General features: G+C 62.2%; 1 protein-coding gene and 1 long non-coding RNA gene across 20 annotated transcripts in view; one reads left to right on the top strand and one right to left on the bottom strand.

Annotated features, from left to right (window-relative positions):
- The first annotated feature begins 3,083 nt into the window (after nucleotides 1–3,083).
- UROC1 (urocanate hydratase 1) overlaps nucleotides 3,084–21,013 on the top strand; it is a 28,054-nt gene continuing 10,124 nt past the window's right edge. For 12 of the 19 annotated variants that reach the window (XR_012499774.1, XR_012499773.1, XR_012499772.1 and 9 more), the window contains exons 1-15: nucleotides 3,084–3,242; nucleotides 9,736–9,866; nucleotides 10,519–10,612; nucleotides 11,543–11,602; nucleotides 11,880–12,008; nucleotides 12,110–12,171; nucleotides 14,774–14,864; nucleotides 15,007–15,150; nucleotides 15,304–15,392; nucleotides 15,893–15,955; nucleotides 16,261–16,440; nucleotides 16,965–17,062; nucleotides 17,705–17,777; nucleotides 18,903–19,024; nucleotides 20,507–20,577. Coding sequence is in view for 3 of the 19 variants with exons in the window: in XM_074344154.1 (XP_074200255.1) it covers nucleotides 3,117–3,242; nucleotides 9,736–9,866; nucleotides 10,519–10,612; nucleotides 11,543–11,602; nucleotides 11,880–12,008; nucleotides 12,110–12,171; nucleotides 14,774–14,864; nucleotides 15,007–15,150; nucleotides 15,304–15,392; nucleotides 15,893–15,955; nucleotides 16,261–16,440; nucleotides 16,965–17,062; nucleotides 17,705–17,777; nucleotides 18,903–19,024; nucleotides 20,507–20,577 (1,533 nt within the window). In the remaining 16 variants the exon portion in view is untranslated. Of the gene's footprint in view, nucleotides 3,243–9,735; nucleotides 9,867–10,518; nucleotides 10,613–11,542; nucleotides 11,603–11,879; nucleotides 12,009–12,109; nucleotides 12,172–14,773; nucleotides 14,932–15,006; nucleotides 15,151–15,303; nucleotides 15,393–15,892; nucleotides 15,956–16,260; nucleotides 16,441–16,964; nucleotides 17,063–17,704; nucleotides 17,778–18,902; nucleotides 19,025–20,506; nucleotides 20,578–21,013 lie in introns of those variants that run through there. The other 7 variants (XR_012499764.1, XM_074344155.1, XR_012499766.1 and 4 more) reach the window with 6 other exon arrangements.
- Nucleotides 3,721–6,009, bottom strand: LOC141573744 (uncharacterized). Its single transcript, XR_012499777.1, has 2 exons — nucleotides 4,595–6,009; nucleotides 3,721–4,331 (listed from the first exon to the last, which is right to left on the bottom strand). It is a non-coding gene; the product is annotated as an uncharacterized LOC141573744 (long non-coding RNA).

The raw sequence follows: 21,013 nt of genomic DNA, 5'->3' as shown, positions 1-21,013 counted from the left end.
TCCAGGAAAGTCCTTGGAGGCCGCCAGGAGGCTCTGGGGCGGCCAAGTGGATGAAGTCAGAGGCAGACAGGGTGTCCCCATCCCTGTGTATCGTGGGCTGGGGTGTGGGCGGTTCTAAGTCTATGGCTGTGCTGCTGATGGACCTCGAGTGGTGGCCAGGAGTCGGGGACCCGGTGGCAGGACGGGGTGGAGGCTGGTGCTGCCTGTGGGAGACGTGAAGGGCGTGGACCAGGGTGCGAGTTCTCTGGGTCCAGGCTCCCTTTTGAAGGCAGGGGTCAGGGGTCAGGCTGGCTCAGGGAAGGCACCCAGGGGCAGGGTGGCTGGAGGGGAAGGAGGGAAGCTGGGACTAGGTTGACGGTCCAAGGGGCAGAAGTCCTGCCTGGCCCAGGAAGGCCACATGGGCCCGCCAGTGATGTGGCAGAGATGGGGGTCCAGTGTGGCCTGGGTTGGGGGTGCCCGGGGGTGGGGCTGGGCTATGCAGTGCTGGCTGCCAGGACAGGACTGGAGTACCCCTGGAGTGACCGGTGGGGAGACAGGCAGGCACTCGATGGTTCCAGTGGGACAGGCCCCATCCAGCACCGGAGCCTGAGGGCTGAGGCCCGGGGAGGCACAAACTGAGGGCCTGCCTGCCCCTTTTTTACTCCTTATTAGTTTAAAAGTTTTATTTATTGCGTTTGTCCATGGAGCAAAATTCAAAACCACCGGAGTTCTTTTGAACTAAGGTGAAACTCACGTAACATAAAATTACTCATTGGGAAGGGTGTGGTTTCAACGGCATTCAGTGCTCTGAAGGTGTGGGTTCACAGTGAGGGGTCTCCGTCCCCCCAGCACCCCCAGGTCCCTGTGTGTCCTTCAGATAGTCCGTGCCCAAGTGTACATGTTTCTTTGCTTTCTGGACTACATACGTTGCTACGTTCCTTGCTTTTTGGATAGAGGCAGCAATTAGAAAAGTAACGTTTTATCTGGTGCTGATTCTGTGCAGGTGCTGTTCTGAGACCTTTGCTTTGCTTGTGTTATCTTGTTTAATCCTCAGACGCAGCCCATGAGGTAGCTACTGTTACTGCTTTCATTTTTCAGACTAGGACATGGAGGCACAGAGAGGCTAAGGAACTTACCCAAGGACACACAGCTCATGAGTAGTATAGCCAGGCTTGAACCTACCCATCTGCCATATTTCACATCTGTGAGATCCCAGGTCTTTAAACAGCTCGTACAATGTTTAAAAATTAGACTAGTTGGGGGTAGGGTATAGCTCAGTGGTAGAGTGCATGCCTAGCATGCATGAGGTCCTGGGTTCAATTCCCAGTACCTCTACTAAATAAATAAATTTAATCACCTCCCTTCATTAAAAAAAATTAGACTATTTGTGTTGGCATCCTTGCAAATTCACGTGCAGTTGTTAAGAGTCAGTAAGTGAGACCCGGTGCCTTGTTCCCTGAAGGCAATGTCTTGCCATTTGTAACACAGGGTCACCACTAGAACACTGACACGGATACAATCCACTCTTCTGTTCAGGACAATGGAAAATGTTTTTAATTGGTTGCAAATATTTAAAAATTAGGAGAGTTCACAAAAACTGTTAGACTCCTGGCTTCTCTTGATGCCTCCCCCAGAAACAAATCCCAAGGGGAAGTGTCGGCACAGCCAGTCTGTCGAGGGCTGTGTGTTGGGGGAGCAGGGAGTGAAGTGGGGACGCCCTGGGGGCAGCTCAGCCCAGTCCTGCTGGGGCCAGCGGAGTTACTGCTCCACCCGCCACTGCCAGGAGAAAGGGAGCTGGGGCATTTATCCATCACGGATGTTGGCTGCAGGCTGCCCCTGGCAGGTGGGAGGGGGCTGTGGATTCCCCAGCCTTCCAGCCCCCTCCGAGTGGAAGAGAGGCTCTGGATCGTGGAAGCAGAAGTAGCCTTGGGCAGAGGGGCCGGCTGCTGGCCGTCCTGATATGTGTAGCTCAGGCCTGGGCGGGGCGGAGTCGGGGGTCTGTCCCCAGAGCCCGCAGCGGCGCTCGGCCGGGTCGCTGCCCAGCTGCCAGTGACCAACGCTGTGAGAGCTCTCCTGTCTGCGTCTCTGCTGCCCCCCGCCCTAGGCCGCCTCCCGGCTGCGAGGACGCAGTAGCAGCACCACGCTGCGCCAGTGGGGGCCAGACTGGGCGCCAAGGGTCCAAATCCCAGCTCCACCGGAACTAGCTGTGGCCTTGGGCGAGCCCCCGGCCTCCCTTGCCTTGTTTCCAGACCTGTAAACTGGGCCAGTGACGTCTGTGCTCTGAGGAGCAAACACTTGGTGGGGGCCGGCTGTCCCGCTCACGCGCCTTTCCAAGCGGAGGGTGCTTATCTCCCCAACCTGTGCCTCCCGCACCCACTTGTGTGATCTGGGACAGGGCCCAAGGCCACGGGGCTGGCCGGCAGCTGAGCTGGCTTCACACCCAGATGTGTCGCCTCCCCAGGGCCACTTCCTGGCTGTGCACGTGACACCTGGGTCCCAGCTGCCCCATCCCTGTGGGGGGTCAATGGGCTGGCCCTTCCTGCAGGGCTGTCACTGGGGTTGAGGGGAGAGCCCCCTCCAGGCAGACCCTCCACACAGAGCTTTGGGAAGGGGCGGGGGTGTGCACCTCACTGGGAGCCAAGGAGGGTACACCTGCCGCCAGGTGGGCTCCTGACCCACCTGTCACCCAGGTGGCAGGCAGGAGGGGTCCAAGGGGCACCACCTCTGTGCCAGGTCCAGTCTCACACGGTCCTGCAGTGTCAAGACACAAGCCCCACAACACCTGCCTGGTGTGACTGCCCCACTAGACCACAGGGTGCACCCCAACGTGAGACCCCACCAGCTAACCCTCGGGGCCGATGCCTCTCTAACAGGACAAACAGATGCTCACCCAGTCGTCACAGGGGTGAAGCTGGCCTCTCCCCAGAGGTCGGCCCCCCAGGTCAGCACTGCAGGTGGCCAGCCTGGGGGCCTGTGACCCTCTGACCTACACGTGGCTCCTTCTGGAGGCCTGGGGCCCAATGAGGGGCTGGAGGAGGTGGCCCTGGAGCCCGAGGACCCCGCCCAGCTGGACCTTGGCTGCCGAGTCTCTCCGTGGCCTCCTCACAGAGCAGGCTTCGCCCTGGTCTCAGTCTGACATGTCCAGCCTCCAGGCACTGTGCTGCGGCCTGCCCCTGCGGCCCCTCCCAGAGAACCGTGGACGCTGGCCTGGGGTGCCCCACGCCCCAGTCCGAACCCCTGGCCTCAGCCCTGCAGAGGAGCAAGTAAGAGGTTGGGCCCTATTCCTGTGGGGCCATCTGTCCTCTGGGTGCCTACTGGGGAGTCTGGGGGGGACTTCCCCACCTCCTGCTCCACCTCCCCCCACCCCCTGGCCTCAGCGAGCCCCCAGTGGGGGAGACCGTGGGACGGGGACCCAAAACCCTTCATTCTCTCCCCAGTGCACCCTGGGGTGTAGGACTCCAGCCCCCATTTCCTGATGGGGATGGACCCTGAGGCTCAAGGTCACCCAGCCGGGAAGTGGAGGCTGGGGGCTGCCCCCAGCCGTCAGTCCCAATCTACCTGCGTCTGCAGCTCCGTGGCTGCAGCCCTGCAGAGGGAGGGCAGGTGTGCTGGGGGGAGCAGGCCAGGTGTCCCTACTTGTAGGAGATGGGCCAGGAAGACGGCCAGCTGGCACCGGGCAGGTCACTGACCATCTCCCTGGTCAGCAGGGAGGAAAATAATTACACACAAGTGTTCAGGAGACCAGCTGGAAAAAAGTTGGGGCGAATAGCTTTCTCCCACTTTTGTGCTCTAAAGACTCCTTGGGGATTTCAAGAACACTTGGGGAAAGCAGGGATCCAAGCAAGCGGGGAGACTGGAAGAGGGATCCCCCAGAGGCCAGGCGGCCACCCAGAAGGAGACGCTGCCCTTCCTGCGGCCGCCTGGCCTGCAGCCAGCACCTCCCACAGAGGGGAGGGCACGGGGCCCAGCTCGGCCTGGTCGAGCAGAGGTCAGTGTGTCCACCCCCTGGGCACCTTCCTGCTGGGCGTCAGCACATCGACCTTTGGCCGCGAGGGCCCAGAGGGCTCCGGTGACACCCTAATGGCTGGTGGTGTGACCAGCAGGACACAGGTGGCCCTGGGAGCGGGTGACTTGCGGTCTGGGGGCTTCAAGCTGCATCCTGGTGGAGGGGCCGCACCTTCCGTTTGCAGGGGCCTGTGCAGGAACAAGACATGTGTGTCCATCTCTGCCCCGCTTCCTTCCTGCTGAGATTCGGTCTTTGACCCGGGTTCCTGACACAGGGCTCCTAAATCTGTTGGAATTTCCTGGGCGACAGGAGGCCACTCTGGACGGCTCCTGGTGGGGGCTGGTCACTGGAAGAACCAAGCTGTGATTAGAAGTTGGAACTTTCAACCCCACCCCATCCTCCAGAGAGGGGAGAGGGGCTGGAAGTGGAGTTAACGATCAATCATCCTTCGTGAGGAAGCCTCCAGAACCCCCAGTCTGCAGGGTCGGGGCTTCTAGGCTGCCCCCGTCCCCCTGCACCCCCCTTTCTCGGGCAGCTCGCCGGTTACTCTAGAATAAACCAGCAGAAGTGTTTCCCTGCGTCCAAGAGCCGTTCTAGCAAATTACTGACCTGAGGAGGGGTGTAGGACCCCCTTTGTCAGAAGCGCAGCGTCAACCTGGGCGTGTGATGGGCGACTGAGTGGGCACATCCTGTGGGACTGAGCCCCTGACCTGCGGTGTGGGGCCGGGCGGCAGCGTCAGGGCCGAGCCGAATGTAGAACACCCAGCCGGGGGCGGAGAATTGGCGGATGTCCAAAGCCCCGCGTCCCATCCCAGAGGGATCTGCATGAGGCCCTTCCTCCCGGAGAGAATCGCGGGGGCTCTTCCGAGACGGCCCCAGGCCCCTCGGCCTCCTCAGCTGGTGGCCTTACTTTTCCCTTGTTTCTGATGTTTTTGTGTAAACATCTCTTTGAATTTTGGCATAAACTTTTCGAGGTAATTTTAAAAGATAAGCAAGTGAAATGTTCCGAGTTCTATCACTGGCTTTGGCGTCTCCTTCCAGAGGCGTTCCGTGTGCGCACAAGGTGTGTGTGTCCTTCTGAAAGTGGAAATGGGACTTTCTTTTGAGACCGTCCTCCCCGGCGCCCTTGGAGCCGCCCCCGTCTTCGAGCTGCTGCGGGTGCTTCGTGGTTTGGGTGGTCGAGCACTGCTTCGCCCTTCGCTCTTCTGTAGGTCAGCACAGGGCGTGGCCTGGCTGGAAGCCTCCGGGGCTGTGTCCACAGCAGCGGCTTCTGCAGATCAGAGGGAAGCTCGTCCTGTCACACGCGAGCTGGGCCTGTTAGCCGTGTCTTGTGTCCTCGCTCCCCCGCGTGCAGTTTCTCTTAGTGGTGTTTCCCCAAACCGTGCCCCGCCTGCAGGGGCTGCACTGCACATCAGACCCCAGATCTGAAGACCTCCCGTCACTGCTAACACAGCCCCTGAGCTTCTGGAGGGTGGGGCTCTGTTGAGCTCGTTCCTGGGTCTTCATTGATGCCAGAGTTGTTTGTTGAGTGGATGAACAAGACTACATGCTAAGTGCCCAAATGAATACCCTACCAGAGTTTAGCAGGCAGGAGAAACCCAGGAAGGCTTCTTAGAGGAGCTGTCCTTGGCACCGTGGGCAAGGTTTCCAGACTGAGAAATCTGAGAGGGGAGGCCCTTTGGAGCCAGCGGGAGGCAGTGAGTGAAGATGCAGAGAGGGCTTGTGCAGAGTAAATTGGGGAGGAGGAGGCCCCACGTAGGCCCACGCTGGGTGTGGACCTTGCAGAGCCAGGCCCACCTGGTTACTGAGGGGCCTGGACGCCAGCCAGTGTGCACTTTATCAGGTGCATAACAAGGAGCTCATGATGGTCCCTGAGTTGGGCGTGACCTGCCTCTTAACAGCACTGCCCGTGGAGAGTGCAGGTTCCTAGGTGGGCAGGGTGGACAGAGGCCCGGCTGGAAGGACGAGGCCGTGAGTGTGGGAGACGGTCGTTCTGGGAGCCGTGTGTGCCAAGCACGGTGCTTAGCCCGTCGGTTCACCCGGTCCCCAAGATGGCCCTAGGGGGCAGGGGCCACCTGTTCGGAAGAGGAGACTGAAGTCCTGAGAGGCGAGGCAAGCATGTGTGGGGCAGACCCCGGTACAGACTGAGGTGTGGAGACCTGGGCGCAGAGGCAACAGCCTCTGGGGAGGCTGCCCGCCCCGGCCAGAGGAGCCTGACCCACGGTTTGGACCCAGGAAGCCTGGCTGCAGTTCCGGCAAGGGCACAGGAGGGTGCAGGTAATTCAGACAGAGCCATCGTTCTTGGCAGAAACAGTGACAGTCAGAAACTTCTAGCTCCCTGCCAGGTTAGAACAAAAGGCGCAGGCCACATCCTCTGTCTGTCTGTCTGTCAGTCTCTTTCTCTCTGACACACACACAAGCACCCCTGCCCTGTGAGCCACTCCAGGTCGCGGGCTGGTGGCCTCGGTTACCAGCCACCAGGCAGGAAAGGTGTTCTCGCAGCAGAAGCGACGTGATTCTCGCCATCTTCTTAGTGCCCTGTCGCTGCTGACAAATCCCCACAACGGCAGTGGCTTTAAACCGGCACAGATTTGCTCCCTTACAACCCCGAGCGCAGGAAACCTGAAATGGGCTTCACTGGGCTAAGAGCAAGAAGGCTCGTGCAGACGCAGGAAGCGGCGGTTCCCCTGCTCATGTGCTGCTGCCTCGTGACTCTCACGCTGGCGCACAGGCCTCACAGATCAGGAGTGTCCTGGTTTGGGTTTACATGTTTTAAATGCCTGTAACTCATTTTTAGTAGAATTATATGATGGAAGGTCAAGTTAAAAATGTTGCAGCAGGCTGGCTCCCCAGGAGGCTTGAGAGGACAGCCCTCCGCTCGCCTTTCTGGGCTCCAGAGGCGCCTGCGCTCCTGGGCTCCTGGGCCCTCTGTCTCCAAAGCCAGCAGTGCAACAAGTCCCAGTCCCTCAGCTCTCCTCTTATGAGGACACTTGGGATGCTGCAGGGCTGACCTGGGTCACGTAGGATCGCCTCCCATCTCAAAATCCTTACCTGAATCACATCTGCAAAGTCTCTATAGCTGTGTGATGTTACGTGTTCACAGGTCCCGGGGTGCAGGGCGTGGACATCTTCAGGGGCCTTTATTCTCTCTACTGGACCATCAGGCACCCAGAACTCTCCCCCGACCCCGGGCTGCACACCGGACTTTTGTGAAACAATTCCCTGGCCCTAAGGGTGCAGGCCACTGAGCTTGTCAGATCCTCATGCCATAAGTCAAGGCAGGGGAGGGGAAGGGGTCTCTAGAATTTCTGTCCAATGTACGTGCCTTGAGTACGTCCGATTTTGCCAGTAAGACCCGCTAGCAACACGCATTATGTGACCCACAGGCCGCACTCTCACCGAGGAAAACCTGTGTCTGCATCCTCCGTGCTGCAGAGCAGACCCTCTGGAGTCGGCCAAGCCGTGGGGTCCTGTGCAATCACTGCCGGCCAGCTGGCCACCGGGGCTGAATTCCCAAGTTGGCCCCACAGGCTCTGCCTGGCGGTGCTTTAGAATAAACTGAAGACCTTTGAGCAAGGGAGCAGCAAGGCTGGGGGGCGGGTTCTGGCTTGGGGGTCTTTGGATGAGGAAACGGGCGGGGCCTGCCCGAGCTTGCACACCTGCTGGTCGGCAGGGCTGGGCAGACCCTGCTGTCCCTGCACATACAGAGACTACCCCCATCACCCACCTGGCCTGCCCTTGCTGACCCTTCTCTGACGAGACTGCCGGGGCCTTGGGGCACCTGGGCCTCGTCCGGGGTGGCCACAGGACCCCAGCACGTCACACAGCCTGTCCGAGCTCCACCTCATCGTAACGCTGAGAATGGCCCCTGTTCAGAGCTTGGAGTATTGAATCCAGGCTGGCAAAGAGCTGCTTCTTTTAAATTCTTTCGCTCAAGAACTATCTGCTGCATACCTCTCACGAAACTTTAGACACAGAAGAGAAAGTTACTGAACAAAAATATAGAAGACAACTTTCCTGAACTAGTGAAAACATGAAATTGCAGATAAAAAGAGTTTACCATCAGAAGCGAAAACAGAAACTCTGATGTAGGATGGTTGGCGTGAAGCCGTACCCAGGCTGACTCACTGAATTTCAGGGATAAGGAGGAATCCAGTGGTCCTAAAATGGGGTCTTACATGAGGGGGGATGTGGCAAATGGAGTTCTGTGCTGCGTTGTGGGTTCGGGGAGTCGCTGGCGCCCCTCTGCGTTTGTGGTGCACGAGCAGAAGCACTTCGTGCTGGAAGCCGTGGAGTTTCAGGGCCTTTTAAGGCATTTCGTGGAATGGCTGAGACGTTCCACCAGCTCTGTGCACGGACACAGTGTAAGGACGGTTCATTTTGACGGGAGACTTCACTGTGTGTTTGCGGCGTGGGCACCCACGCCCAGCGCTGCACCAGCACTCGCACGGGCCGCCTTCCATCCGGCGCCTCCGGGACACGCACACGTGAGGACGGGGATCCCGGTGGTCAGGCCGCAGCTGCCGCCTCTCTGTGGGCTGCGACGTGGGGCGGGGGTTGGAACTAGCGTTTCCTAGAAAGTGAACTCAAGGGAGCCAGAGTTCAGCAGAACACGTTGGGACCCACGACGTAGGGTTAGGCCTCGAGTGGAGCGCGTGTGCCTGTGTGAGGTGTTGCTTTTGGAACTTTTCCATAAATGTTCGGTTTTGCTTGGCAAGATCAGATTAGCAGCTGCGCTGTTGAGCTGTGGCAGGCGCAGAGAGCAGCCGGACCCCAGGCCCCGGCCAGACTGTGGAGGGCCCGGCTCTCCTGACTCCTGGCCGCACACCTTCCCTGCAGTTGCAGTGCGTCCTTTCTGGTGGGCCCCTCCCACGCAGCCCCGGGGGCAGGAGAATCAGCCGGCTGCTGCCCTCCCGCAGCGGTTCCCAGAGGGGGGTCCCCGGGTCGGCAGCGGCAGCCCCTGGGAACCCAGAACCACACACCAGAGACTTCGGGGTGGGCCAGCCTCCGGGTGACTGAGAACCTCCCGCCGGGGCATATGCCAAGCCACCTCTCAAGGGAGACGCTGTGTTTCTGGTCGGTGTTTTCTAAGGGAGGAGGGATTTTGTGCTTTTATTCCACATGAAAACTGAAGAGGCTGTTCTGGGCAAACTGTCTCCAGCTCTCGGGACCCTGAGCCAGTGTTTCCCTCATCATCCGTCTCACCCTCCCCTCCCGCCCCACCAGCCTGAGGCCCTCAGTGACACCCTTGTCATGAAGCGCTGGACCTCAGGGCACACGGGGCGGGCTGCCCTCCTCCTCCTAGCCCTCTGCCCTTGGCATCCAGGGCACCTCACTGCCTGAGGCTACTGGCCGATCTGGGGGCTGCTCTGCCCTGGCACAAGGTGCTGTGGCCCCACACGCCTGCTTTCCTCCCCCGGAGTCTGCACCCTCCTGCGGTCACAAGACTCAGGGCAGGCCCCTCTCTGGTCCTTCCCTGTGGCCAAGCAGCCTGGCCCATGGGGAACAAAAGAGGGAGAGACTTGAGGGCTGCCTACATGAAGCAGGGAGGGCAATCAGGGAAGGCTTCCTGAAAGAGGTGACATTGTAGACAGGCCTAGGTGAGAACTGGGCCATCTCTGGGCAGGGCCAAAGTTTTCTGAGTAGAACAGAGGCACACCGGTGGGGAGGGAGGATGACCCATCGTGGAAGCATCTTGATCCTGGCCTGGAGCCTGCACCCCTGCTGCACTCACGGCTCTCCTCCTGCAGCTGGCACTGAGGAATGCCCTCCGGTACTTCCCCCCGGACATCCAGGAGCTGCTGGCCCCCGAGTTCGCCCAGGAGCTGCGACTGTACGGGCACATCTACATGTACCGGTTCTGTCCCGACATGGAGATGAGGTGGGTGCAGGTGGGCTCCTGGGGAACCACGTGGGGTCAGGAAACGGGGGCGGGGGGCTGGGCTGTCCACCCCAGAACGGCCAAGCCCGCGACATGGGCCAGGCTTGGGGCTGCAGCCAGCTCCAGGCAGAAGGATCTGCCCTCCTCACGCCCCCAGGAGATGCTGCCCCACTGGGCACCGTTGTTCTCGAAAACGCTGGAGGCCCAGGCTGTCTGGACCACTCCATGAAACAGAACTGCGTCCCCTCGCTCCTGCGCAGGGCTACTGGTCTGGCACCCGCTCCAGAGTCGGTGCCAGGGGCCTGGTGGAGGGAAGGGGAGGACGGATAGATAAAGTCTGCCTGGAGGAGAGGCTTCTGCTGTGCTTTGAAGTCAGCCTTCTCCCCGGTGGAGCCTGCCAAACGGGAGGGAGGCAGCCTGGGCGGGGTGAGGCCCCACTGCCCATTCCGGGAACAGTGTGAGCACCAGAGCAGCTGGCCTGGTGGTTTGGCACCAGCTGCTGCTGGGAGGTCCGAGGGGCCCTTCCGCAGGGCGCCGGGCTCGCTGTCCCCACCTGCGACCAGGGGCTGAGCTGAGGCCACGCTGGGCTTGAGACGCAGGCAGGAAGCCTGTGCCACCCGACAGCAGGCCTGGCAGCTGGACCCCCTTGCAGGGCCTACCCGGTGGAGCAGTACCCCTGCCGGACGCGCGCGGCTGCAGCCATCATGCACATGGTCATGAACAACCTGGACCCTGCCGTGGCCCAGGTAAAGGCTGAGAAGCGAGAACTGGGCCTGGGCCAGCGCTGCCCCGTGGAGACACACTGTGAGACACACGTGTGACGCTCCCAAGCCTTTTATTTAGAAATAATGATGGATTCACGGGAAGTTGCAAAGGCAGTGCAGGGAGGACCTCACCCCCGTCCCAGGCGCCGCCAGCGGCTGCCTCTCCCGTGACCCGGGCACAGGCGCAGCACCGCGACACCCACGCTGGCACAGCGGACGCACACATAGTTTTACATCCTCTCGTCTCCACGAAAGCTAAAAGGAAGCAGCTTTCATTTGGTGGTTTGTCCCAATGTGCCCAAAACGTTATCATTTTAACACGTAATCTATGTGAAACTTATTGAAATATTTTGTAGAGTTTTTTCCCACCGAGGCCTTGAAATCAGGGGTGTTTATCTCAGCATTTTATGCTTAGAGCTTGTCAGACGCCTGTGGCTCCGGTGCCTGACGCCCACATGTGGGCGGCGCAGGTCGGGCCACACGTGCCTGTCCCGGGCGTCCTCCAGCAGCAGCCTGTGCATCAGATCCCTGCATTCGAGAAAGCATTTAGCCTTTGGGGCACTTGGCCCCGAGCATCATGCTTGTGGGTGAAGGGGCCCTAGACTTTTACCGCCCACCTCGTGGCAAGGGTGTCCTCAGCCCTGGCCCCAGAATCTGCTCAAGGACAGGCCCCGACACTGGCTGCAGGCTGAGTTCCCGAAGTGACCCCAGACCCAGCTCTGATGCTCACCCTGAGCTGAGCCCTGACCCTGCTCACAGGTGGGCCGCGGACCCCTGGCCTTGCCCCTTCCGGGTCCCCCCCGCCCCCCGCCGGCCCACCACTCCTCCTTCAAGGGCCTTCGGCCACCTGCCCCTTGAGTCCAGTGCAGGGGTGGGAGGCCCCCACCTTAGCTGACACCATGTCTTCTCCAGTTCCCCCAGGAGCTTGTGACCTACGGAGGAAACGGGCAGGTGTTCAGCAACTGGGCTCAGGTGCGCTGGCTGTGTGGCCGCTCCCCCCAGGACCTACCCCCTACCCCGGGCTCCCCCGCCAATCTCTGGCCTAGCAGGGCCCTGCAGACCCACAGCTCGACTCGGTCTCTACCTCCCTGATGCCAGGCTGCCTGGGGACATTGGAGGTCCTGAGGGCAGAGCCCTGGAGTGTAGCGGAGGCTGGGAGGGACCGGCACCAGGCTGGACGGCTGAAGCCTGGGTGGTGATGGGGCCGGGGAGGCCCCCTCACGAGCCCATGGTTTCGCTCTGCCTGCAGTTCTGGCTGACGATGACCTACCTGGCACAGATGACAGAGGAGCAGACCCTGGTCATGTACAGCGGGCACCCGCTGGGCCTCTTCCCCAGCAGCCCCGGGGCCCCAAGGCTGGTCATCTCCAACGGGATGGTGGGTCCCGGGGCAGCAGGGGAGCCGGGGCCCCCCGCCCACTGACCCCTCATTCTGGAGGGCCTGGCGTGGCCCCACCTTCCTCCGTTCCTCTCTTCCAGGTCATTCCCAACTACTCCTCCAGGATGGAGTATGAGAAGCTCTTCGCCATGGGAGTCACCATGTAAGTCACCGTTCCCGGCTGTCACGGCTTCGTGGTAAGAGGACGCAGCCACGGTAGCTGCAGCTCCACAGCCCCTCACGGTGGAAGGCCTGCAGCGAGCTTCGTGTTTATGTGTTTCCTGCTAGTTCGTGGGAGGGCCTACGATTTGTATACACTTGCGAGCGAATGAACGTGCAATTTGAATCCCACTTTTTGCAACAGTAGATTATGATCACTTTCAAACCTACAGAAAATTGAAAGAATTAACAGGGAACACCAAGCTTCTGGGCCTAACCCGCTGCTGAGCTCACTTTGCTTCCTACCCGCCCCCCACCCCTCTCTCCGGGGTCTTTGCGACACCTCTCAGAGTAACCTGCACACACTACTGCCTGGAATTCAGTGTTCGTGCGCAGTTTTTCCTTCTGAAGTGAAGTTTACACATCACGAATGCACGTCTGCACGCGTGCCGTGGCCTCTGTGGGAGGCGTGTGTCTGTGCAGCAAACCCCTGCGGGCACAGCCGCCCTGCCGGGCCTGTCGTAACGTTAACGCTCTGATTGGAGACCTTCCCTTGAACGTCATTATGGAAGGAGCCGCAGCAAGAAGGGAGTCCCTCTCCCACCCCAGACGCCCAGCCATCACGTCTCCTGTGACCTTCCCAGCACCTCTTGTGCGTGCGGACTTCCGACGGGGCTGGCTGGACACGGGGGGGCGGGGCCCGCCGCGCCTGCCCCGCTTCAGCTGTCCCGTCTCAGGAGACAGGAGCAGACTCACTGTTTCACCGGCAGTGCTCAGCTGCCCGGTGATTTGTGCAGCCCACCTGCCACCTGGGTTGGGTTGTCTTCAGCTCTTTGGGGAGGTGCAGACGCAGCAGCAAACCCTGATCTGCTGTCTCTGGGCATCTCTGGGGTGTCGCGCTGGGGTTGTTACCATGTAAAGAGTGCTGAGTCTGCAGTAGTGGGAGCCGGCCCAGCAGGCCTCAGGCTGATGGCTTATAACGTGACCGTGACCTGTCACTGCCACGTGTTCTGGGAGCTACAGATGCCTCCAACGCAGGGACCGGTGCTGACCCGTTTGTGGAGGGAGAAACTGAGGCTCAGAAACCCAGTTCCTTTTTTGGTTCGCCGTGAGCAGTTACCGTTGCTATGTGACAACAGCATCCAGCAAGGTGCTGTCATTACTATTTATCGCGAGGCCTGACGCCCCCTTCTGTAGTGGGAGCAGAGAAGCGGTTGGTGCCTGGCTCCGCTGCCTCCTGAGTGTGGCCTTGGACTGGCCGTCAGGCTGGGGACAGGTGGAGCTGCAGAGTCAGGCCTGGTCTGGCCGCCCCGGGGCGCTGACCCACGCGCCGACCCACGGTCTGCGGGCAGCTGACCAGAGAGAAAATACAGAAGAGCAGCAGAGGGGAAGGGTTTCCTGCACAAGGAGCCTGAGACCCACTGCCCAGACCGAAGCCTTCTCACCCTCAGGCTGAGAGAAGCAGGCTGGAAATAGCCCCCAGCACCCTGGGGCCGTGGGGCCGTGGGGCCGCAGGGCCGCGGGGAGACAGGCGGCCGCAGACTGGGGGCCGGGAGTCAATGCCACAAGCCCGGGGTCGCCGGGAGGGCTGCCACTAGTGACGGGGTCCGAGGTCCAAGTGGAGACACTCTGACCCCCAGTTTTACTCCTAAGAGTGCCCTGGGGGCAGCAGACCAGGCAGACAAAGGATGCGTCAGAGGGGTGTAAGGTGGGCTCCCGCCCTGCCCGGTGTCCCTGTGTGGCCTTGGACCTCGGGGCCTCTCTGTGAAGAGCGGTTAACAGCCCCTGCCGCCTCAGAGTTGTGTGAGGATTAGCAGACCGGCTTCGGTGGCGGGGGGAGGGGCGGGGAAGTTGCTGGGTGGCGGCGCCCTCCCGGCTCCCGACCCCAGCCGCCCTCAGGCAGCCGCTGAGAGCTGCCCTCCCGCCACTGCTGAATGTGCAGGCGCTGGGCTGTCATCATGGGACGCAGACGGGCGCGCTCACCTGCTGCCGGTGGCTGTCGCCCGGAGCTTTACCTGGTGCTACCCTGGACGTTTGCACCCATGTCCCGGGGTGGCTGGAGCCGGGCCACCCGATCTGCGGCCTCGGGCAGCGGACTGGGGAGCCAGCACCAGGGAGGCGCAGGGTCTGCCAGTGCTGATGTGGAAAGACCCCACAGGCCCGTGTTTGGGGGAAACAGACTGAGGCCGTTACATAAAGCACGTTAACCCCTCACGCAGGACCGCACACCAGTCTCGTGTGTGGTGCGTGAGCCCTGACGCGGGTGCCTAGGGCGCCAGCACCTCTGGCCGGAGCCGGAGCCCCTCCTAGCAGCTTGCCCGCAGAGGTGGCCGGATGTCCTGGGGACGGAATCCTGGGAGGCCTCTGCCCTCTCCCCTCTGCGTGTCCCCGCCCAGGTCCTCCTCCTGGGGCGGTTTTGGTCCTGCCTTCACCTGGAGGTGCTGGGTCGGGTGCTGGGTCTCTCATCCATACACGGTCCCCCGGGCGACGACCAATTTCACTGCAGTTTCAAGGGAACGATGCCTGGCTGTGAAGGGTCTGAGGGGCCAGAGGGGACCAGAACTGGGGGCTGCGGCCTTTGCTACTGCTTCCTTTTGTTTCTTCAGGGGTGTACTCATGTGCTCAGGCGTATACCGCTCTTCTCAGCCGTCTCAAGAGGGCGGCGGAGGGGCTCAGCCGCTCCTTCTCTGTGCCCAGGTACGGCCAGATGACCGCCGGCAGTTACTGCTACATCGGCCCCCAGGGAATCGTCCACGGCACGGTGGTGAGGCGCGGGCAGGCTGGCCGCGGGCGGGGGAGGGAGCGGGCGCCGGCAGTGACCCGACCCCTCGGCCCCCAGCTCACCGTGCTGAACGCCGGGCGTCGGTACCTGGGCGTCCAGGACCTGGCCGGGAAGGTCTTCGTCTCCTCCGGGCTGGGCGGCATGAGTGGGGCTCAGGCCAAAGCCGCGGTCATCGTGGGCTGCATCGGTGTGGTGGCGGAGGTGAGCCCCTCGGCCTCCCCGTCCAGCTCCTGCGCCCCCGGGAGGCTCCCTGGGCAGCAAGTGCCCCTGCCTTCCGAGAGCCGCCACCTTCCCTGACCGCTGTTGGGAAAGTGGGTGACTGACACAGGGCTGCCCCGTGCCTCGTGTTCCCAGGTGGACAGAGCGGCCCTGATGAAACGCCACGAGCAAGGCTGGCTGATGGAAGTGACCGACAGCTTGGACGGCTGCATTGAGAGGCTCAGGTACAGTGCCTGGCCCGGGGAAGGGGAGGAGGCCCCAAGGTCCTGCTGTCACACAGCTGAGCACACCGATCGGTGCAGCCCCGGGTGACAGGCGCCTGAAGCGGCCCGTCTCGCCGTGTCTCTGCCCCCAGTCCACGGAGATGCGGGTGGGAGTGGGTGCAGCTCTGAGGACTTGGAGGTGCTCAAGTCCTCTGCTCCCCCGAACAGGCTTTCAGTTTCTGTCCTTTCACTTTTCCATAATGTTTAGAATCCTCTCTAGTGACGCCTGCGACTTGAGGGTCCCCTGGAGTGAGAGTCCTAGGAGCCGCAGCCCCAATTCTATGAGTCGAATCCTGCAGCCGGTGGGGGATGGGTTGTCACCGCTGTCACATCCATCTGCATTTGGGGGGATTCAAGTCTGCGGTTCCCCTTGGGTCGGGTCCCTCACCAGCTCGTGTGAGTGTGGGGTGGGCCGCCGTGGGCAGGCGCTGAGTCATCTGTCCTGCCCTGTGCCCTTCCAGGGAAGCGAGGAGGAGGAAGGAGGTGCTCAGCCTTGGTTACCATGGCAACGTGGTGGATCTCTGGTAAGTGGGGGGAGCTGGCAGCCTTGGGGACCCCGGTGAGCGCCCTCCAGCCAAGGTCCTGATCCTGGCCAGGCGCTCCCAGCAGGCACCTCAAGTGTCAGCTCCAGCTTTCACGGCCTGGGTCCCGGCTGAGCACAGGGCAGCCTCCTCTGCTCCGCCTGACAGCCCTCCCACTGGGATCTGTCCAGGGGAGGCAGGATTAGCCTCTGGGCCTGGCTGCCGGTCATGCTGGCTGGAAAGCACCCTGCAGTGCCCTGCGTGCCCTGGCTGTACACCCCGGTCCTGACCACCCCACCTCTCCCCAGGGAGCGCCTGGTCTATGAACTGGACACGACGGGGGAGCTGTTGGTGGACCTGGGGTCAGACCAGACGTCCTGCCACAACCCGTTCAATGGTGGCTACTATCCCGTGCAGCTGGGCTTTGCAGAGGCCCAGAGCCTCATGGCCTCCGACCCTGCTGCCTTCAAATGCCTGGTCCAGGAAAGGTGACGCAGGACCCGGGCTGCTCAGGGTGTGGGGTGGGCGCACGCGGCCTGCAGGAGCTGTTGGACTGAGCAGCTCTGGCCTCTGCCTGGTTCTCCTGTGGTCCGCTGTGTGGCCTTGAGCAAGACCCTTAACCTCTCTGGGCCTCTGTCTCCTCCTCTGTCAGACGGGTTCATGGGTGCACAGGCCTGTGGGGATGTTGGGGGATAGACTGGGGTGACATTTGTAAAACACCGGGTGCAGCTTCAGGCACGCGTCAGTGCAAGGCAGACGCTTACAGAGGGGACCTGAGAGAGCTTCTGGAAGCCGGCCCTGCCTGTGGGGTGCCAGCCCGGCCGGGCACAATGCTGGGACTGAAGGGGAAGGGGATTGTGAGGAGCTGATGGCTGGGGGCTTCTGGGCAGGAGGCACTGGCGGGGAGGTGCAGGGCCGCAAGCTGGGGCGGGAGTCAGCAGAGTGGCAGGGCAGCTGGGGTGGCAGAGCTCCCCGTGGTGTGGAGCTGACCGCTGCCCATGGCCTGTTGCAGCCTACGGAGGCACGTGTCGGCCATCAATAGGCTGGCCAAGGAGAACTTCTTCTTCTGGGACTATGGCAACGCCTTCCTCCTGGAGGCCCAGAGAGCAGGTGAGAGAGGGGAGGTGGGCGAGGGGCACGCTTCCCTCTGCAGCAGCAGGCCTGGCCGGCGGGGCTAGTGTGGCCAGCGGGATGGGTCCTCAGCGTGCCTTCTGGAAGCTGGCCCTGCCTGGCCCTGCCCGGCCCTGCCCGGCCTCAGCCTCGCTGGGCCTCAGTTTCTCCATTTACTCCGAGAACATAAAGAGCCATGAGGAGAGCAAGTCCAGTGCTCGGTTACGAGCTCTGGCCCAAAAAAGGGGCAGCTTTACTCCTCCGTGAAGGAAACTTTCTGTAAAACAGGCGATTCAGGCCTGGAGAGTAAGGTGCGGGAGGTACCTTGGATCCATGTGGAGGCGCCGTCCAGGCCTGGGCCCCCACGCCAGCTCCCCTCCGGGGTCTGCAGGCCCTGCTGTGCGGTCAGGCTGGGTCGGGCACGTCCAGCACACGTGCAGACCCCGCCGGCCCCGCACGGATGGCCACACCAGTGGTCTCCCTCCTTCCCTCTGAAAGAGACCCTGGTGATGCGCCCCCTCCAGGAGGGAGCCCTCCACACTCTCCCCCGCTCTTTGTTTACGTCACCGTCTGGACTCCGTGAGCGGGCGGGGCCCCGGCCCTCAGCCTCTCTGGTGACTGTGGGCAGCGCTTTGTCCACAGGGGCTGACGTGGGGAAGGCGGGGGCCGACAAGACAGAGTTCCGCTACCCCTCCTACGTGCAGCACATCATGGGGTAAGTGACGGGCCCGCGGCGTCTGGTCCCGGACACCCAGGTCTGAAGGGCCCCTCCTCTGACCGCCGCTGAGGCCACGTGCAGAGACCTGCGCTCAGCCCTGAGGGGACCAGGCCGCAGGTCCCGGTGTTTCCACCCCAAATGCAGGGGAAGGGGAGCCAAAGTGTGAGACCCTATGCAGGGCCCCAGTGAGAGAACAGGACACTGGGGGCTGGAGCCGAGGTCACCTTCAGCGACCCTCCCAACCTCCATGTCCCACGGTCCTGGATGCCGTGTCCAAGGAGCCGCCCGTCCCATGGCCACGCCTGAGCTCCGACTGGGCGGCCAGCGGCCTGATCCCTGCTGCCCGTGTGCCTGCCTGCTGGCTGGCCTAGTGGGGCCCAGGACCAACGGGGAGGAGGAGCTTCTGGGGGGGAGAGGAGCCTGGAGTTGGAGTCTAAGCAGCTGGGGTGGGGCGGGGAGCTGGCGGGTGCGCATCAGAGGGGACCCGAGGAGGGGGCGTGAGAGGCCAGCGTCCTTCTCAGGTTCATTGTCGGTGGGGAGGGGGACAGAGCTGGGCCACGGCCACAGGTCCAGGGCCACCATGGCATCCCCAGGGGCAGCAAGAGGGGAGCCGCGAGGGGCTGGGTGGGTGCGAGAGCCCAGGGAGGGCCCTGCACCCCACTGCCTGGGTCAGCTCAGAAGGTCAGGCCTCCTGCAGCAGATCTGGCCAAGTCTCCGTTTACTCTGTCTCCCCCTTTGCAGTTTGGTGGCCTGGTTGCCAGGTTGTCCCTAACAGCGATCTGAGGAGTTTCCTCCTGTCTGTGTTCTGGCCCTTGCTCCTGTGGAGATGGTGCAGCCCCGAGAGGGGACAGAGAGCTGGGGAGGGACGCTGAGGGGACAGGGGTGGGGGAGGGGGCCCTGATGTGGCTGTCCAGTTAGCGGCTTAGGGGCTTCCAGCAACAATCCTGGATGCTGACACCCCCAGCAACCAGCTAGCCTGCCGCCACGCACCTACCCTGCACACAGCCCTCACCCCTCAGTCCTGGAGCTCTGTGGCCTCCCTGTCCTTGGGCCATGGTGACCCCGGAAGGGGCTGCAGCCAGCCCGGGAAGTCCCCAGGTGATGAGCCTTTTGCCCCTGCAGGGACATATTCTCCCAGGGATTCGGGCCTTTCCGCTGGGTGTGCACGTCGGGGGACCCCCAGGACCTGGCGGTCACAGATCAGCTGGCCACATCTGTGCTGGAGGAGGCCATTGCGGATGGAGGTGAGGCTCTTGGAGATGTTGGCAGGTGGGCGGCCCCCAGGGGCTCCCACAGACACCCGCCTGGCCCTGCTGGCCTCCTGCCTGGCACTGTGGGCACCGGGCACGTGGCCGTGGGTGGCACCTGGAGACAATGCTTCTGCCTGCTCATAGCTGCTCTGGGCCATCTGCCTGGTCACCTCCACACGTCCAGGCCACTCTGCCATCCTTACCTCAGAGTGGCTCCAGGCCGTCTGTGGCTCTGCCCTCGCATGGACGGCCCTGGCTTAACCACGGCCCCTTCTTCTGCAGAGGGTTGAAGAGGAGGGGGCAGTTACTTTACAGCACCTCCTGGCTGTCGGGGCTTCTGCCCTGATGCTCCGAAGTTTCTTCACGGGGGGCCCTGAGCCACCTTCTCTCGGGCTCTCTGGGTGGCTGGTCAGCCTTTGCTGCTTGTTTTAAATCCCCACAGCCCGTTTCACCCTGCCGCCCACATCCAGGCTGGGTGGGCTTGGGGGGTGCTCCTGGTTAGGGAACCCAGGGTGGGAGAGCCAGGTGGGTGGGGCCTTGTATGGGTGGAGCCAACAGGGGGCGGGGAGGAAGGGGCGGGGCCTTCTGGAAACCTGGGCAGGGCCTGCAGGGGCTTCTTGGTGTTGGAACTGGGAAACCTGCTGAACACTCTGGTGGCCGTACTGCACCTGTGCTCAGGGGCTGATTCCACGCGAACAGAGCAGGTGGAGAACCTGGAGGGCGCAGATCCTGGTAAAAGGCAGTGAAGGCACTAGAAGTGCCCATGTGTGGGTGTTACTCTCATTTTTAATACTGTTGTTCAAAGTGTAAGTTTATTTAATTGAAATTTTAACAATGTCTGTGAACCACCGGCTCACATGATTCCTGAGGATGTAACAGTCTGTCCCCCGAGCACCGCGGCTGCCACCCCCACTCCACACGCCCTCCGCACTTTATCTGCCTGCCTGTCCTGCTGGGCGGGGCCTAGCTGTGTCCACCTCAGGGCGTTTGCACTTGCTGTTCCCTCTGCCAGAACACTGTTCCCCCAGATCATCGTGCAGCTGGTTCCGCTTGGGCGTTTAGGACTTGGCTTGGCCGCCACCTGACAGAGAGCCCTTGGGTTCCCCGACTCGCCACCCCAGTGATGAGCACACAGCACCTATTTCTTCACGGCCTTCAGCAGCCTTTGTCCCAGGGCCTGGCTCACAGCAGGCGCTCCCTAGGTGTTCGCTGAGGGAATGACTGACCCGGGCAGTGGCCTTACACATCCGAGCACAGGCTCATCTGGCCCTTGGCCTTGCTGTGTCCCAGAGTGAGATGGGCTGGTGTGGGGCTGAGACTGGAGGCTTGTGGACCCCGAGTCCAGGTCCAGTGAAGGGTGCAGACGGGAGCCCCCACTGAGCCGCCTTCCGGGGTAGGGTCTGCCCACCCCACTGCCCCGAACCATGGGGCAGGGGCTCCCAGGGCCCATGACGCTGCCTCCCTCTCTCCCTGCAGTGGACCCGGCTGTGAAGCTGCAGTACATGGACAACATCCGCTGGGTCCGCGAGGCCGCCAAGCACCGGCTGGTGAGGGCTCAGCCTGGCAGGAGGCTCGCTGGGGGGAGGTCACTCGGGGCCGGTAGACGTGAGCCCCGCGGAACTGCTTAGCTGGTGTCCCCATTGGCCTGAGGAGGCAGTGGCCGCCGCCTGGCGCTGGGCGGCACTGGACAAAGAAACCTGGGGCCTTCAGAAGGCAGCGGCCCGGGCTCCAGGGCAGCGACCAGGGCCAGGCAGGCCCTTCCTCCCAGTCATGGCACACATAGCTCTCCAGGGGCGGCCCTGCGGGGCCCTGGAGCCAGGCCCCCTGGCTTCTCAGCTGGGCGACCTAGGGTGAGTGGCTCAGCCTCCCTGGGCCTCCCACCTTGTCTGCACAGTGGAGATGCCAGCGTGGCCCGTGCTCCCTGGCTGCGTGCAGGGCGTGGAGCCGGCCCTCCGAGGCTCTGCGGGGCCAGGGTGAGTGGAC

Source organism: Camelus bactrianus, chromosome 17 (genome assembly GCF_048773025.1).
Source record: "Camelus bactrianus isolate YW-2024 breed Bactrian camel chromosome 17, ASM4877302v1, whole genome shotgun sequence".
Lineage (NCBI taxonomy): Eukaryota > Metazoa > Chordata > Mammalia > Artiodactyla > Camelidae > Camelus > Camelus bactrianus.
This window is presented reverse-complemented; position numbering and strand designations above follow the sequence as displayed.